Below are 18,716 nucleotides of genomic sequence, written 5' to 3'. Positions count from 1 at the left end.
GATATTAAAATATTGTTTCTGCTTAACTTTATTAATCACATCCATATTCATTTAACAAATGGTTTAATCTTTTCTACTTACAAGAATTCTGGTTTCAGATTTCTATTTTTTCCTCATAAAGAAAGACTTACAGGCAATAGGTGAAGATGTCAGTATTATCTCCTGTAAATACTGCAGACAACAATGGAATGCAACACCAGTCGTTTGTCATTACTGTACATATCTCCAATGTGTTTTGTTAAAATACAATTTATTTGTTCTTAAAGGGAAAATATGGTTGACTGATGACTGTACTTTTCAAGAACAGTATTATATAATTCATAATTTTAGGCCAAGGTTATACATTTGGGAAAATCTGGCCACCACACCCCCCAAGGCAAAAATATTAGTAGGTACTGTACAAGAAAACAAGAAACAAATACAACCCTGCCCAGATTATTACTGTTTCTTTGATACAATCTTGGCAGGCCATTAAACTTGTACAGTAGTATGACGTTTTCAACAAACTATGTGAAATGCTCTGAAGACTTGCTGGTAATAAAGGCATGATAACATTGGCTACAGGTCAAATCCTTCCAATCTGGCACCCTGTGGTCCAGCTGTGTTTTCACTCAGTTATAACTTATCTATAAATCTTCAGAAGAACCAACAAATGGTGAAAGTGATGGTACTGTTATGTAAGCCACACCAAGCTTACTTGACCTATACACACTAATATTCCCTCCAAGGATGTTCAATTAATATATTTCAATTTATACTTATAGAACAGTGCTGTACCTGTCTCGCCTTTTATTAACCTGTGCTGTTTTTCTATTTCAAGATCAGTAAAGAAATTTTATCACCAGACTTTAGCTCAACTTCTATGGTTCAGAAATTTCTATGTTCTGTCACCAGTCAGGTCATGAGGGTGGCAGATTAAAAAGGTTCAACCTGTACTCACAAGTTTTCTCTAATCCAAATTTCCGAGATGTTCAAATAAAAAATTAAAAGTAATATGGAAGAGCTTCATTATAATTCAACAATGCACTCACAATTTCCCGACATCAGTTGTAATGCATTAAATTTTAAACAACCACCATAGTCTTGAATGTAAAATATAAGTAGTAATAATAATAATAATTAAATAATCTTTATTATAGAAACTCAAGCTACAGTTGCGGAGACGTAAACTTTCATCACTTTCCTAGACAGTGGTGGTGGTGGAAACAAGTTTATATTTCAAATGTGATAGAGACATGATACTGAATAACAGGAATTAATCAGGATGAAGGAGAGTTTGACTAACTATCATGATATAAATTCACTGCTGAATATTATACAGTACTATAAATTGTGTGCTTGCAGTGTGAGTGAACAGCCACCATCTTCAAAAGGGAGGAGCATTTAAATCCCACGACTGTAAACATTGGTTTTCTTAATTATACTTATTTCCTTTATTCCACTTAACTCTATATTAATTACCGAGTAAGTGTAGAACTGTTCGACGTATCATATACAATCTTTTATTCAATACTATAATGTATGGTAAATTAATAACATTATCCTCTACAAAATGCAGAATATGTGGATGATGGATATCTACATGTTGCTGAATTCTGCAGGGGCTCTAATCAAGATGGAGATCATAAGAGTCTGTACTGTTTATATTAAAAAAATCACATGAAATAACAAAACTGACACATGGCATCTGTGAACTAATGTACTACAATGACCTGATGACAAACAGCTTTTGTAAAGCCGACTTAAGTTCTTAACAATGTACAATATATGTTTAAAATTGTGTAGAACACAGTCATAGTACACTTAATGATTGTGCAACTGAATGGAAACTTCAGTAATGACTAAAATGTACTTCAGAAAGTAAAGACAAAAAGACTAGGAATGACAATCGTAGTACTGATGATAACTGGGTGCACCTTGACGTACTTTAAATTAATTAATCCCATAAATTAATAAAACTTTAGAACAACACGAAAGCCACAACAATACATTAATAAAACTACTGTTTTTTTAACCAGTATTTAATTTTTAATTAAACTTGAATAACTGCCAAATTCCATGAAAAGTTTGGCTCAAGAAAAATAATCACATGCTTCCTCACATCCATAGAAAATAAACTCTTTGGATTAATATAGTCCTCTGTAACCCTACAAAGAATTCTAATTGTCCTCAGCTGAGAGTCAGCAAAAGTATTGATTGGGTACTGAGAGAGCCAATCCAAACAGAACCACAGTTTGGGGTAACAATTACAGATCCAACTACTCCCTATTATGGCCTCTCTTATGAGGCACTACCAGGCATGAGCTTTTCCAGAGCGGCTTGAACTCCTTTCTCTTGATACTCTTCTCTGGAAATCCAGAAGTTGTCTCTGTCCTTCATTACATCAGCTAAGACGGCTCCTCCAATAAATACCATGTCCTTTCGTCGTGGAGGATCTTCAATTCGTATTTTTAACCTAGACAATCTTTCCACGTCACCCTGAAAAACAATAATGTTTCAAATTATCTTAAAAGTATTATATACACATAAATGGTAGCAATCCAAATACTGTAGAACACTGAGGTGACAATATTAAATTTGTCCACACTGTTTAGCATGTACATATGATCAAAAAGAGTCTGTACACATTTCATGTGAAACAATCTGACAGCACAGACGATGGAAATTGCAAAATGCCATATACAGTGGTCTCTCGGTTAACGAGCGCCTCGGTTAACGAGTTACCTCCCACAAGATTCTTAACTTCGGTTAAAGAGCAATCCCTCGATTAACGAGTTTCTTATGAGCCGACCTGAACATGTTTTCGCTTGCACTTGGCGGTCAACCAGCTGTAGTATTAGTCTGCCAATACAGTAATAAGTTCTAGGGCTTCAATTCCTTACTATTTTAGTAAATATAAAGAAGTTTATACTATTAAATAATTTTTAAAGTTTATAATTAAATTTCTTAGTCATTTTAACAATTATTTAACATAATTGAAGGTAAGGTCACTACCCCGGTAGTTTCTTGAGCGCCATCCAGCCTTTTAACACACCAAACAAGTGTTAGTCTCTCTGTTTTCAGTGGAGGTAACATCTTGCCTGAGACTCTTCAACTAAACGCTTTTTTTGTGTGTTTCCAAGCAAATTATTGGTCATTTTGAAATTTATTTTACATATTGACAATATAGAGTGCAATAAAGTGTTATTTTAAAGAAAATATTCTTTATTTACAGCTACAGTAGTTTAAACTTAAAAGATCACGTGTTGACATTGTTTGAATCCAGCATGGGGCCTAAGAGATCAAGAAAAGCGATTTCAATCCAAACCAAGCAGGAAATTATTAAGAAACATGAAGAAGGCATTAGAACAAATGCGCTATGCAACGAATATGGCATGTCGACATCAACTGTGTCGACAATTCTTGCACAGAAAGACAAATTTAAAGAAGTGAAAGTGAGAGACAAATCTACCAGAGTGTTTAAAAGTAGATCCCTAATTGAAGAAACTGAGAGGTTACTTCTCATCTGGATTAGGGAAAAACAGATGAAAGGTGATTCAGTTTCTACTGAATTCATTTGTGCAAGAGCCAGGGAGATTTATGAGCATTTAAAGACAGATCAACCTGGTTCTTCAGGCACAGAATTTGAAGATTTTCGGGCCAGCAAAGGCTGGTTCGAAAAATTTAAGAAAAGAAGTGACATTTTCAGTGTTATTAGGCATGGTGAGGCTGCCAGTGCTGATAAGGAAGGGGCAGCAAAGTTTTTAGTGGAATTTAAAGAACTGATGGAGGAAGAAAATTATCTTCCACAGCAAGTGTTCAATGTGGACGAAACTGGGCTGTACTGGAAAAAGATGCCCAAAAGAACATTCATCATCAGAGATGAAGCCTCTTAACCTGGGCATAAACCCATGAAAGACCGTCTCATTCTATTGCTTGGTGCCAATGCTTCAGGAGATTTCCGACTGAAGCCTATGCTTGTCTACCACTCTGTAAACCCTAGGGTGTTCAAGCAACAGAAAGTGGTAAGAGCAAGGCTTGGAGTTTATTGGAAGTCCAACCGTAAGGTATGGGTGACAAGACAGCTCTTTAATGAATGGGCTGTTGAGGTGTTTTGCCCTTCTGTCAAGATCTACCTAACCACCAATAAACTCCCTTTAAAGGCTCTTCTCCTCATGGATAATGCTCCTGGTCATGACCCTGAACTTGCCAGAACTTTGGAGTATCAATTTGACTTTGTGAAAGTGTTGTGTTTGCCTCCCAACACTACAGTCGACCTTCGTTAATTTGGACCCCTTTAATCCGGATTTCGGATAATTTGGACAAAATCTGAACTTTTTTTTTTTTAGATTTGTAGGAATATTACCTACGCAGACCTTAACCTAAAATGCTGGTCCACCCACTGCTGGGATAAAACACCAGCGTCTTTTTGGTTAAATGTAACATCACCACTAGTGTAGGGAGGGGATGCAACTTTTAGCTTCAGACATGAAAAATATTTACCATTTACTGCCGGTAAACAATGGAAACGTAAAATATGTACCAATTAGTAATGAAAAGTTGTGCAGTTCCTTCAGCAAATGAAGCTCACCAACTTACAATATGCTAAATTACCTTACAACATGTTTTCAGTTGTCTATGTTGAAGTTCTTAGCACAGGCTAACTTATCATATCATATACGGTATCACAGTTATCTACAAAAAATACCGGTAATAAAAACCTTTTCGATATTTCACACTTAATATAATACCCGGTAATCTACTTCAACCTCCTATTGTTTACAACGACGCATGACGCACCACCAGCTGTTGAGTATCAGCTAGACGGTACACGTGTTTTTCGAATCGTTTTCAGTTAAAAAACTGTTACATCACACATATATTTTACCTTAACTGTGCCTGAATGAATATATTCTCAGAAATAAATAGTATTTTTGCTGAAACGTGATGTATTTTAATGTAAAATAGGATAAAATACATGACGAAAATAAAAGATTTTACCTAACCTTCCGATGTTCAAAAGAAGTTACTCGTTTTTTAATAGTTTTTGGTTAAAATACTGTTATATTACAACGGTATTCTATTCATACTGTGCTTGATATAATACATTCACGGAAATGTAATATTTTTGCTGAAATGACGAATGTATTACAGTGGAAAGTGGGATAAAATCGTGACGAAAACAATGACTTTCGCTTTCTTTCATTCAAAAGATGTTACCGTAATCGCTTTTCGATTGGTTTTCAGTTAAAAAACTGTTGTATTACAATAATATTCTGTCCTAATTGACGTGAATAAATACTAAGATACCATATTTCTGAATATTTTCATTAAAATCCATCCAAATCATTTTCCTTGTCATCGGCTGCAGCACCAAACAGCTTCTCCCAGTCCTCTCCTTGAGCAGGGCTAGAGGGTACGCGTTTTTCGAATCGTTTTCAGTTAAAAAACTGTTACATCACACGTATATTTTACCTAAACTGCGCCTGAATGAATATATTCTCGGAAATAAATAGTAGTTTTGCTGAAACGTGATGTATTTTAATGTAAAATAGGATAAAATACATGACGAAAACAAAAGATTTTACCTAAGCTTCCGATGTTCTTGAGATGTTATTCGTTTTTTTAATAGTTTTCGGTTAAAATACTGTTATATTACAATGATATTCTATTCATACTGTGCTTGATATAATACATTCACGGAAATGTAATATTTTTGCTGAAATTACGTACGTATTACAGTGGAAAGTGGGATAAAATCGTGACGAAAACAATGACTGAAATATAATGCAATATTAACCACTAAATCGGTTAATTCGGACAATCGGCTAAAACGGACACCCTTCCCCCCCTATTAGTCCGAATTAACGAGGGTCGACTGTACATCAATCATACAGCCAATGGACCAGAATGTGATCAGCAACTTCAAGAGGTTGTACATGAAGAAAATGTTTAGGACGTGTCATCAGGCAACTTCCAATGATCCTGAACTAACACTGAAACAGTTCTGGAAGACACAATTCAACATCCTGGAGGCTGTAAAATTGATTGTGTCATCATGGCAAGAAGTCTCCACTAGATCCCTCAATTCTTCATGGAAAGTACTGTGGCCATCAGTAGTCCATGATTTTGAGGGATTTCAGGATGACACAGAGTTGGACCAGGAGATTGTGTCCATTGGTCAGTCATTGGGCCTTGAAGTGGAGGAGAAGGATGTGGAAGAGCTTGTGATGTCTCATGAGGAGGAACTTACTCCTGATGACTTGAAGTAACTGGATGAGATGTTAGAGGCTGACAATGGTGAGGAGGAAATGGAAAGTGATGACCATATGTCAACTAAAGAGTTGAAAGATGTGATTTACCACTGGGAGAAAATCAGGGAACTGGCTTCAAAGCACCCAGATGTGGAAAAATCTGAACCAACTTTGTGTCATGTTGAGGACGCAATGGTCTTCTTTAAACACAAGTTAATGGTGAGGAGAGATGCCCCACAGACCACAATTGACACTTTCTTCAGTAAAAGGCAGAGGGAACAAGATGCTATCCCTCAGCCTTCCACTTCAAGAAGGAGAGAGGATGTTCATGGTGGAGAATCTGTCAGTCTAGAGGTTCCTGACATTTTCATGGAAGGTGACTCACCTTCCAAGAAGCAGTAAAATGCTTCTCCTCCACCTCCACTTCCTTCTCTTCTCCCTTCTCCTCCTCCACCTCCCACTTCAAATTCACATCAGCATCAACATCCAGGAGCCTTCTACATACACACCTCAAAGTAAGTGTAATTTTATACCTTTTTTGTTGAATTTAGGCAATTTTCGGTGAGCTGGAACCAATTACCCAGAAACCCATTGAAACAATGGTTTTGGTTAACGAGCAACCTGCTGGAACGGATTGTGCTCGTTAACCAAGGGACCACTGTATCACTTCCTAGTGACATTTCCTGTTTTATTCATAGTAAGTAAGTATTGTTATTATATGCACATTCAGAAGTAAATAGATTTAATCTATTTTGCATGTGTTACATTCAGCCTTACTGTGTATACCACTCTCTTCAAAATACAATTCCATGTACCGTATGAAGAAAAAAAAAGTAGCAATGTCATTTCACATTTAGACATGTAACACATTACTTCAAGCTTGAGAAAATCAAAAACCAAAACATACCTTCAGTACTCTTTCCAAGTGGAGCTGCTTGAGTTCTCTCTCAAGCCGTGATGGCAACCCTGGATACATGGTTGACCCACCAGATAAAACAATGTGCTTGTACAACTCCGGCCGAATATCAATATCACAGCGCTGGATGGTGTCAAAAAGGAGTTCAGCAATGCCTTGACCTTCAACATTGATCAGATGAGGCTGGAACAATGCTTCTGGAGCCTCAAACCGTTCCCCACCCACCTGAAATAACATAATAAAACTATTAATTATGTAGAAAGTCACAAATTATGTCACCATCTATACTTTATACGGTATATACTTTACTGAACAAGCAGTGCACAGAAAGATATCCACTCCAAATTCCTTGGGGATGAACAGTGTTTGATTTATGGATGTTTTCAGAATCAACATAATGATCTTCACAATGGGTCCATCTTGAGGTATAAACAGTACTTAAATGGAGGAGTGGTAATAGACACAGAGGAAGACAATGGGTAATATCAACTAGGTCAGAAGTAGAGATATTAGACAGGTATTCCTACTACAGGTGTTACTACAGGTGTACAGTACAGGTAAAAAGTACAAGCAAGGAAATAGCATACTGGAAAAAGGTGTATGTTAAGCATAAAAAAGCTCTAATGATAACCACACAAGACCCATGTTGCAGGTTTACCTTAATGATGCGACCATCAGGCAGTTGATAATTTTCAACAAGAACAGTTGTCTCTGTCGAAAGTTTTTGCTCCTGTTCAATGTTGTAGCCAACGTAACACAGTTTTTCCTTCATCATGCGCACTGTCTCAAAGTCAGCAGAGTGATTGAAGGCATACCCTCGCAGCAGGAGCAGTTTGATCATGTAGACGGTGATGTCACGCCCGGCTATATCTAACCTCCTGGACATTAAGGAATATTATTAGCTGCAGGAAAGCATAATGTTCTATATATCAATAAATCCTTAACCCACTTATTGGCAAATGAAAAAGGTTGTGTGACTAATACTACGAGCCTGACAGTTACCAGACCTCCTCACAGTCACTTTGTATACTTCCTACCCGACCAAAAATTTTATATAAATAATTCATTATTGTATTGATCTGCTGAATTCTTACAATACTTTTGTATACATTTATCTTGTACAAGAGTTGATCTATTACAGGCTGCTACAATTAACTATCCAGTCTTACATGGTGCTATACACTCTACCTAAAGTTTTACCTGATCTGAGGAAGGGTAAAACCCTCATACACAGGACAGATGTGTGTCACGCCATCACCAGAGTCCACCACCACGCCCGACTGCAGCCCCTGAGCGTACAACGTCAACACCGCCTGGATAGCCACAAATGCGCCAGCAAAGCCATACTTTTCAAACATCATCTGCAAATTAGATGCCAGGAGTTAAGTGCAATGAAGATGAATTGCACAAAAAAATAATGTACAGTATTCCAGGTAATGTAATCATTCCAGTTATTCACTTTGATACTTTTCATGATCTTAGGACCAATACAAATGGCAGTTTATCAAGATTAATAAGTTTTTTATCTAAGGGTTATATGAAAAAGATTGCTGGGCTGCCAAGATCATCATATCCAAAGACCCACTGGATGATGTTGACCGATTAATTACTGACCTCGTCCAAAATCTTGTTAAATATCTACATACAAATTGGATTGAAACCTCATCTCTGTTTGCTTCCTTCGTGCTTACAAATGTTCGAAGTCTTATGTCTACAATTCTCAAGTTTTAGAAAATAATAAAAGTGATGTCCCTAAAGTGAAGGGATTAATCATGTGACTGTAACAAACTAGTTCAGGGTGTTTCATTGTTTACACTACCAGAGCAAAAATCAATGTTCCCTTTTTTTCATGTGAAGGGAACTACAACAAAACAACAAAGATGACGGAGAAATAAACACTGGAGGAGAGTCGATTTAGCATTCATGTATAAAAAATCCAGATCCTACACAATACACACCAATCAGTTGAAAAAAAAAAGACAAAATTTAATTTTCCTATGGTGCAGGACAATGAGACACCCTATACAAGCGAGGTTCAAAGCAACAACATAACATACCTCAAGCATTCTCTCCCTATTCTTGGTTGGGTTCATGGGCGGCTCAGTTAGCATAATCTTGCACTCGTGAGGATCAAGGTCCATTTTCTCAGGACCGAACGTGTAGTCCCAAACATGACACATATCATCCCAGTTCTTGACGATCCCATTTTCCATTGGGTACGTCACTTCCAGCATCGACCGTAACTTGCTGGCCTCATCTCCCACCATAAGATCCTGGGGGGTGAAGATTACATGAAAAAATCCAAGATAATTGTCAGCCGTGGGCAATGTAGATGATTTAGCCTAAAATGGATTCTGTTATCTATGTGATCAAAACAGTTTAACCTTATATTCGCCAAAAGATGTATCAAGACTTTTTTTTATTATGATTACCGATCTAAAAAGACTAACACATTTACAGGAATTTTACTTTCATAATGTCAGTTCCATCAACTTAATACATATTTGAATTAAATTTAAAAATATCCTTATAAATTTTTGAATACGACATTCTATTAATCCAATGATCTTAATTACAATTCTAAAAAATTATAGAAAATATAATTAATTTCCTACTACTGCAGCAAAACCACTCATGTCCACATACCCTTGGGACTGACAGTGTGGCGACCTGGAGATAATACGAGGTAGCAAGTGACTTCTAACAAGGACACAGTAGACCTTGGCACCATAAACCCACAATACAGGATCAGGTACAGTACAGTATGATGCAGATGTTTGGACCTATAAACCATATACCCAACTTCTCATGCACAGTACAGTATAATAAAAGGTACATATGACCCAGCTAGGAATGGAAATAAATGCATAAATCAATATACAGCTGTACAGTAGTTTGTATTCACCAATTAAGAAACTGGTGCAATACACAAATGAGTTCCAGTACAAGGCAGGAGCAATAAAAATTCTCATCAAGGCTAAAATACAGATTTATTCCCTAAAGTATTAAGCCAAAGCTGCTGCCTAGAGAGGGAGAGAGAGAGGATTTGACTCAGATTTCACCTCTGCCGATTTAGGAAAAGACATAACAGAGAGGCTATCTACTGTCCAAATTCACTCGACTTATAACACGGACTTTCACACCAACCAACAAACTCCTTCAGTAACCTAACCCACCAACAAACTCCTTCAGTAACCCAACCCACCAACAAACTCCTTCAGTAACCCAACCCACCAACAAACTCCTTCAGTAACCTAACCCACCAACAAACTCCTTCAGTAACCTAACCCACCAACAAACTCCTTCTGTACCCTAACGCACCAACAAACTCCTTCTGTAACCTAACCCACCAACAAACTCCTTCAGTAACCTAACCCACCAACAAACTCCTTCTGTACCCTAACGCACCAACAAACTCCTTCAGTAACCTAACGCACCAACAAACTCCTTCTGTAACCTAACCCACCAACAAACTCCTTCAGTAACCTAACCCACCAACAAACTCCTTCTATAACCTAACCCACCAACAAACTCCTTCAGTAACCTAACCCACCAACAAACTCCTTCTGTAACCTAACCAACCAACAAACTCCTTCTGTAACCTAACCAACCAACAAACTCCTTCTGTAACCTAACCAACCAACAAACTCCTTCAGTAACCTAACCAACCAACAAACTCCTTCAGTAACCGAACCAACCAACAAACTCCTTCAGTAACCTAACCAACCAACAAACTCCTTCAGTAACCTAACCAACCAACAAACTCCTTCAGTAACCTAACCAACCAACAAACTCCTTCAATAACCTAACCAACCAACAAACTCCTTCAGTAACCTAACCAACCAACAAACTCCTTCTGTAACCTAACCTAACCAATATCAACTCTCTTTAAAAGGATGATGATGGGAATGATGTGAACATGTACAGTGGTGCTTCTTTACATGATGAACAGTTCAAAGAGTACAGAGGTGTTAATGAAGTCTTCTATCATGTCGATGTGAGGCTTACAGAAGTTACTGGAATCATTACAAGGTCTAGTAGCCGTTGAAAACACCGAACAAATGGTTTCTAAATTTACTTAATATTTAGGATTGTAGCTTAAAAAGATCGTTCCTTTCCATCATCATCATCATGCTCTTCTTCACGACCTAGAATTTTGAGCAAGATTTTACCATCAGTTAAGTAAGCCTTGGTACACCATCACCATACCACTGCTTTATCTCTTCCCCATAAACAAAATCTGACATACAAACAATTATAATTAATGTAGTTATGATTGCAGTATTTTCTGTTCTGTATTCAAGCCACAGACTATTATGTACAAAGTCTCAACCACTGTATTCTTTAATTACTTTATATACCATTATTCGTGGTTGACTGTACCAACTGTTCTGAAACTAGTGGACTAACACTGCTCAGAAAACCATGAACCACATCGACCCCTTGAGTAACAATATTTTTTTTGTGGACTGTATGAACATAATAACAGAAATAAAATCTTAGAACAGGTCAATATAAACTGCAATATAAGTACTGTACAGTATTACACCACAGAACAGAAATACACTACAATACAAGATAAATACAACAATCAGCTGGGAGGCAGAGCAGCAGCAGTTACTACAAATACCATCCATCATCATCTCCAAAGTACAACATTTATGAGCTGAATCTAATGAATTAACCGAAAACTTATAAAAGCAACAATACAAGTGGTGACTATTACTGCAGAGTAATAAAAAATTACCACTTTTGAAAGAATATATGAATACCTATGAACCTCCCAAGCCCAGATAACAAAGGCTATGGTACATATATTGTACCTATGTGCTGCAGGGATGGAACACTCCAAGGTGTATGAATAAGCACAATGTAAGGAAGTAAAAGGCAGATTTATAGAACTAGCTGGAGTTGTGATGTGACTAACAACAAGAACCAATATTTTCCAACACTACAGTACAGTAATGTACATGACTCAGTAACTCTGTTTCTTAATAAAAATCTTTTACAGACAAACAAGAAAAATTTTAACTCTTTATTACAGCTTCACTTCCGTTATGGTACCAAAATCTTCAAATTTATTAGCCAAGAAACTTGGAAATAACAGTGACTCACAAAAACTAGCATACAAAATCCTCCTAACACAGGAATACAAAACTACAAAAACTTTCTTCATCCTGTACTACTGTACCTACTACTTACCTGCATAGAGACCTTATTACATAAAAACACCAGGAAAAAAAAGAAGTGAACTGATCTTGGTTTTCCCATTTTCTGACCATCTCTGGACTAAGCAACACCTTCATAGTCCCACCAAGACAACAGGTGTTAAAGCCCAGGAAACCCCTAGAATACTGGCAGCTGGAGCGAGTCTATTACCTATTCATGCCTTACTGCTAAAACTAACAGCCTGTAGGAGAAATAATTAATGGCACATGTTCATATAAGACCCAAGGAGGAGTGATGATGTTACACCAGCTGTTGCACACCTCACTTTTCATCAGCCATAACTTGATTCCAGGATCACCCACTCAATGACAGTAGACATTCTCAAATATCCCGAGGGAGGGTGAGTCAGTTACCTTGTCCAGACTAAGTCATACAAATAATTATGACCTTATGTTTTTCCTAAAGACCTCACATATCTGTTTGCCGACCCCAAGGGTGTTTCATGAGAAGTCATCTTTGCATACTGTGGGAAGGACTATTTGAAGTGCCGTTGTGAAGATTCATCACCCTCGTCAATATAGCATACAGTACAATACAATATTTCTACAACTTAATTCTATGTTCTATCCTTCCTACTACAACATTCATAGGAGAGAAATGACCAAATACTTTTAAACTCTTAAAATATATACAGTATACTGTATCAATTTGACATACAAGTCACCATCTTCCTGCCCTAACTGTAAACTGAAGTCTCCACATCATCCACAACACCAGGCCAGTGTACACAATCTCACTCACTAGACACAATCATCATCTTGAAGTGAATAGAAAATAAGTTTGCTAAGCATGAGGTAACCTTACATTCCCAGTCAGCACAATGTCTGTCATAATAACTTAACTAAAAAACTCCACACTATCAAGATTAAGACTGCAATAAGACATTTTCACCATGGCATGAGGCACCTGGAATTAAGTAGGTTACAGTAAGTGAGGTACACACAGCTGATGTGACTCACTGCCTTATGTGGTTCATCTGTTACTAAATTCCTCCTCAAGATGTTGGTCTTAGTGTGGGAAGATCAAAGATGCAAATAATGAACAAATTAGTCTTGGGTTTCATGAATTTTAACAGCACTGAGTTAATGGTATAATATACAAGCCACTTAAGCCAGATATAAGGTCATAAAAAAATGGTCAAATTTTCCATGTGGTTTAGTGCATATCTTATCTGCTTTCATCATTTTCATTAATTACTTTAAACTCTTTCTTTAATTTATTTTTACATTAAAGCAAGTATATGTTAAATAAATAAAACATTCACTTTATGAGGAAATAAACAAACAGTCTTCAATACACAAGAGAAGAAACTACAATACAAAACAACAGGAAACTCCAAAACACAAAGTTACACATATACAGTATTAGTCTCCTTACTAAACTTAACAACACACAGGCACCAGAGCACACAACCATGCACACCCAGTGACAACATGTGACTCGAGGGAAGGTTTGTCAACATGTTCTCCTGGTCATCTCATTACTACTTACAGGGAAATGAGCCCACTCCTTCCAATACAAGCAGCAGTGCACAAAACAACAGTTAATTGACCATGAGTACATACAGACTGTTAGACACTTAATTGTAAGGACAAGTAAAAAAAAATCACACAAAGAAACAAAATATTTAGATGATTAAAAAGGTTGGAGCCGTATCGTTGGTGACACAATGTATAAATGTAGAGGCACTTAACTACTCTAAAATTCAAGCTTTCAGTCTTTTAGTAGTTATACAATACATACAGTATGGTACAGTATTAGGTAAATTATGGGGTAATTAATGAAGCTTAGAAATCTAAATCAACTAAGAGACAAGTATAGTTTTGTTAGCTTACAATAACATCATACCATTTAACCCTATTTTAAATTGCGATATTACATGTATATATGTGGCTGTCTTCAGTAAGGTTAAATATAATAGTGAAGCAGAAGGGCAAACCATTAATTCATTTTAAAAATAAATTTACTATGTTCTATGTGATTAACCCTTAGCAAATTTGGCCAGTATAAAAGTAAAATAAATGAGACGACTTCAGTATTAAAAAGTTAAAACCATATTGAAATCCACTGACAAAACAAAGCTGGAAATAAATATGTGTACAACCCTGCCATGACCTCTATGACCATTATATATGTAGCTATGATATTCTGAGGTGTATTGACAGCTAATAAAAGGTAAAAACTATGGTCAATGGCAGCAAAACAATAGTTAAAAAAATACCCCCTGTAAAAACTAATAACTGGACACAAAGATTAGCGCATGCTAACTACTGTATCCCTAATACCCGAGTACTGCCACTAGGATCCTGGTTTATATCTCTGGTTTTAAATATGTAATAACGACAACTGACTGCTCCGAGAAGTCGTACTAATTTTAATGTGCTTCAACTAATGTATATCAATATTTTGACACTTTTTGGCCCCGGGCTGTTAAGAACACAAAACACATAACTACTAGGATGTGGAACTGACCAAAACAATAAATAAACAAAATAAAATAGTGGAAGTTTTACTAGAGGGTAATAACAAAACCAAGGGAGGTACACTTGCAATGAATGTTAAAGGCTCCTATTGCATACCTGGGATCAACATCACTACTCAAAGTATTTAGAAAAGTCAAAACAAATCAGTACTCATGAACACGACTGGGGTTTTAGCATACAACCTGAACCTTTGCTCTCAAATGTGCTTACACCTATAAATTCCTGCAACAAATGTGGAAAAAAATATTCTTACAGTTCAAGAAAGCAAAAGGAAATTTACTTACACCCGAAACAAAAAAAGTGCAAAATATAAATAAATGAATAAATAAACTCAGTAAACTATAGATATGAAGGATCATGTGAAGTAACAGGGTAATATAGTAAATCAAAATACTGTATAATCTTAACACCGAAAATTAACACACTGTTCCCTAATTACTTTTACTGTATTATGAGTAATTTTATTATTAGTTGAAAAAATTATAAGAAACAATTGTATGGAATATCTTGATAGTTATCACTTGAGGTCTTGCTTAACCTAATCTTTAATGGTGAACCTTCACAAACAATTCTGGATAGCAATAAGTGTAGAACATATCCAATAAGTCGATAAATAAATAAGGTCTTATTAATTGAAAACTTAACATGAAACAAACTAAACAAAGTCATTTAACTAGTAATCTTAAATGAAATAAAGTTCTTCAGAGGTTATTTGTTATTATGAACAGAATCTGCCTCTAAACAAGTCTATATTCAGCAATTAGGATAATATCTAGTGACCAAGTTATCTTATTAAACACTAAAGTAGTACACGACAATAATCATCAGCACCACAGTGAAGCCATCAGCGTGTGGAAGGCAGTGAAGAAGCTCGCACATTAACCCACAACTATGGCCACTGATTTACCAGGTTCAGAACACAGTCATACAGGTCTGTCAATCACTACCAAATCATCAAACTCCAAACTAAAAATAGCTTAGTGATATAGAAAGGTAGTGACACCTGAATTTTCAATGATTTATGAGGTAGCAGTTAGAATTACGGTATTGCTCTAAGTACAGTAGTAAAATATATTAAACACTTCAGGTTCTCTTGCAAGTCTTCCCATGTGGGTAGAATCAAGAAAAACTCCTCCTCTCTCGTTATTCACTTTTAGCTATAATGAATATACTGTACTGTACTGTACTGTATTTGTAAGTTCAGAATTCTGCAATAGCTTTAATACTTTTACTATTTTAAACAGGAAAATCATTGGCTTTACCCAGAATTAAGACACACCAATAAGCTGTGAGCCTTCAGCATTCCTGACAAATTTACATTGTGGAGTACAATAATAGGGCAAAAGGTACAGCAAATGATAAATAGACTGTTTAAGATAAACTGACATGGGAATTTTTTCTTCTAAATTCACACTATTATGTGTAACAACCCCATAATATCAAATACTGTGCCTTGCCAAAATTATGTTCTTATAGACTGTCCCCTGTACTGATGCCTACTTTGTAAAAACTCAACCCTGCTTTCACACATTTGCCTCATATATTTTGATAAATATATGAGCAAATACCTCACCAACTTATGGTATGTGTTGTGTTGGCATACAAGGGTTTTCTAAATATTTCATCCTGTGTCCCAGAATAAAAAGTATGGAAAGTGTTGCAATAACTTTGGTGCTACTATAGCGTCACGGTCTACAAGATATTTAGGTTAGGTTAGATTAGGTCAGGTCAGGTTAGGTCAGGTCAGGTTAAGCTAGACTAAGAATATCTTTGTAGACCGCACGCTATAGTAGCACCATAATCTTTTGTTGACTGTACAGTACCAGCCTTTTCTCGAACACAACCCTCAGCATAAACAATGGTAACCCGTACAAAACATCAATCATTAATCTCCATTAACATAACTCCACAGTTTGTTTATACTGTATATATTGCAAATATATTCTATGAATATACAAACTCAAAAATCAACTGTTATGGGTACACCTGTGGAAAGGTTAAACTCAGAAAACTAATTCTCAATAAAGTAGAGTACAGCACTTCCTATTACACTTCACTGTAATGTAGATGATTATTGTAAATGCTAACTACAGCAAATTAAGTTATTATATCTTTCTTGGACATCACAAAGTCTTACCTTGACTTCTATGTCACCGATCTTGTTTGTGGCTCTGATGATGGGCCGACCCACCATTGACGGAAGATGTGCTGGGAAATTGCAACCTGCATATCCAACTTTGACAAACTGTAATTGATTGACAAAGTTTATTAGATGCGACATGGTTAATTGTTATGAAGAAAAATGCACGCTGAGCCTGAAATGTTATTTGCCACCTAGGCACACTGCCAACCACCCATCTTTCCCTTAGCAACCACAGTATGGCATAGCCTCTCAAGTTTACCGATCAACATTTTGCAAAGTGACTTATGATACAGTACACCCAGGGTCAATAGTTGCTCTATCCCAAACTGAAGCAGTATCGACCCTAAGTGTGAAAAAGCAGCACATACGCACCAGATGACATTCAAGATTAAAGCACATTGCTGTCTTCAACTATTACCCCAGTTTCATTATTCTATTACATAATTCCAAAATTAAAGAGTGCTTAGAAAGTATGTTATTACTGATATTAAAAAAGCAGAAAAATAGTGATTGCAACAAGTTTTCTGCTGTGGTAAAGCAAAATAAGACATCATAAATTATTATCAAATAAACATATCCATGAAGACACCAATAATAAAAAATAGAATGACAACCATCTCCTTAACCTTTACCACAAGGGTTCAGAAAAAAATGGTTACGTCAATTCAGAATAACTTCCTATACACCTTGCTATGACTGACCTACCAATGGATGTAAATATCGATTCAGTAAGTATATAAGGGCACAATGACTTTAAATCAATAAGTTCATAGATAGCAAACCCCCAAAATATTATAACAGTATCTACGAAGCTTAACTTGTCATATCTCTAACGTCATCCGGTACTTCCATCACCAGATTCAGCCTCCTTGAATCTTAACTATAACACATATATAATATCTCCCGGTGGACTCTCTTCCCACCACAGTACTCATTGACACACTCACCCCTGTTCCATTGTCACAAACGACGATTTTCTGCCTTTACTGTCCATTACGAGCAGTAGTTGGTGGCGGGTGTAGGGGGTGTGAAGAAGTGTTTGGGTGTTGACTGACTCCTCCTTCACCTCCACCAACTTACTGTGTCTTCTTTCTCCCAGGACCTACAACCCACCATCTGTTTTCCGTTTTTTGTGTTTTGTACCACTAGTCTGATTTGTTTCTGTTTTTAGATCACCTGAAAGAGTCTCCCTCTGTTTATTTCACCTGAAGATTAATAATCACTTTAACATTAACGCTAATGCATGCTATACGTCGGGTGGAGTCTTCTGTTTCCGGTATATGAATTATTATTCTTATAGTGATGAGTTTCATAGGTATCAGTGAACAACGATATATAATGAGTTATTATACATCGTTGTTCACTGGAGATAATGAAATTGACCAAGGACGGCTGACAAGCCATGAGGTGCAGTCACCCATCAAGTAATAACTAAACCCAACGTTGCTTTACTTCACTAACAGAGACAAGTGATAGTTCACCATGATACTACTGCCATACTACTACTCGTAATAAATAAAGGTATCCTTCGGGTGCTTGTCCCGGAATGCCCAAAAACTCGCGATTTAAGGAGGGAGACAGGTGGGTTGAAGGGTGGAAGAGCCTCAAAGCAGTCAGCAGGGTCATCAGGTATTTATTTCTAAAAACCTACAGTGTATTTTGTTTTCATTTTTTCTAGAGCAATTGTTCATGCTAAATATAGTGTTAATGAA

At 36.5% G+C, this 18,716-nt stretch overlaps 1 protein-coding gene across 1 annotated transcript; it reads right to left on the bottom strand.

Moving 5' to 3' along the window:
* Nucleotides 1-15: 15 nt before the first annotated feature.
* On the bottom strand, nt 16-17,055 carry LOC121872874 (actin-related protein 2-like). Its single transcript, XM_042375942.1, has 7 exons — nt 16,999-17,055; nt 15,072-15,083; nt 9,207-9,422; nt 8,350-8,510; nt 7,808-8,027; nt 7,141-7,374; nt 16-2,478 (listed from the first exon to the last, which is right to left on the bottom strand). The coding sequence occupies exons 1-7, from the start codon at nt 17,053-17,055 to the stop codon at nt 2,281-2,283; spliced, it is 1,098 nt and encodes a 365-aa protein (XP_042231876.1). The 3' UTR covers nt 16-2,280.
* Nucleotides 17,056-18,716: the final 1,661 nt, after the last annotated feature.

Source organism: Homarus americanus, unplaced genomic scaffold (genome assembly GCF_018991925.1).
Source record: "Homarus americanus isolate GMGI-L3 unplaced genomic scaffold, GMGI_Hamer_2.0 scaffold11022, whole genome shotgun sequence".
Classification (NCBI taxonomy): domain Eukaryota; kingdom Metazoa; phylum Arthropoda; class Malacostraca; order Decapoda; family Nephropidae; genus Homarus; species Homarus americanus.
This window is presented reverse-complemented; position numbering and strand designations above follow the sequence as displayed.

Bases quoted from the DNA above. Each gene is read 5' to 3' on its own strand.
- LOC121872874 (XM_042375942.1), bottom strand. From the start codon at position 17,055: ATGGTGGGTCGGCCCATCATCAGAGCCACAAACAAGATCGGTGACATA. The intron at 8,511-9,206 runs GTATGTTATGTT...TCTAATTTGCAG, and splicing joins ATAGGGAGAGAATGCTTGAG to ATGATGTTTGAAAAGTATGG. The intron at 8,028-8,349 runs GTAAAACTTTAG...CTTAATGTCCAG, and splicing joins TTTACCCTTCCTCAGATCAG to GAGGTTAGATATAGCCGGGC.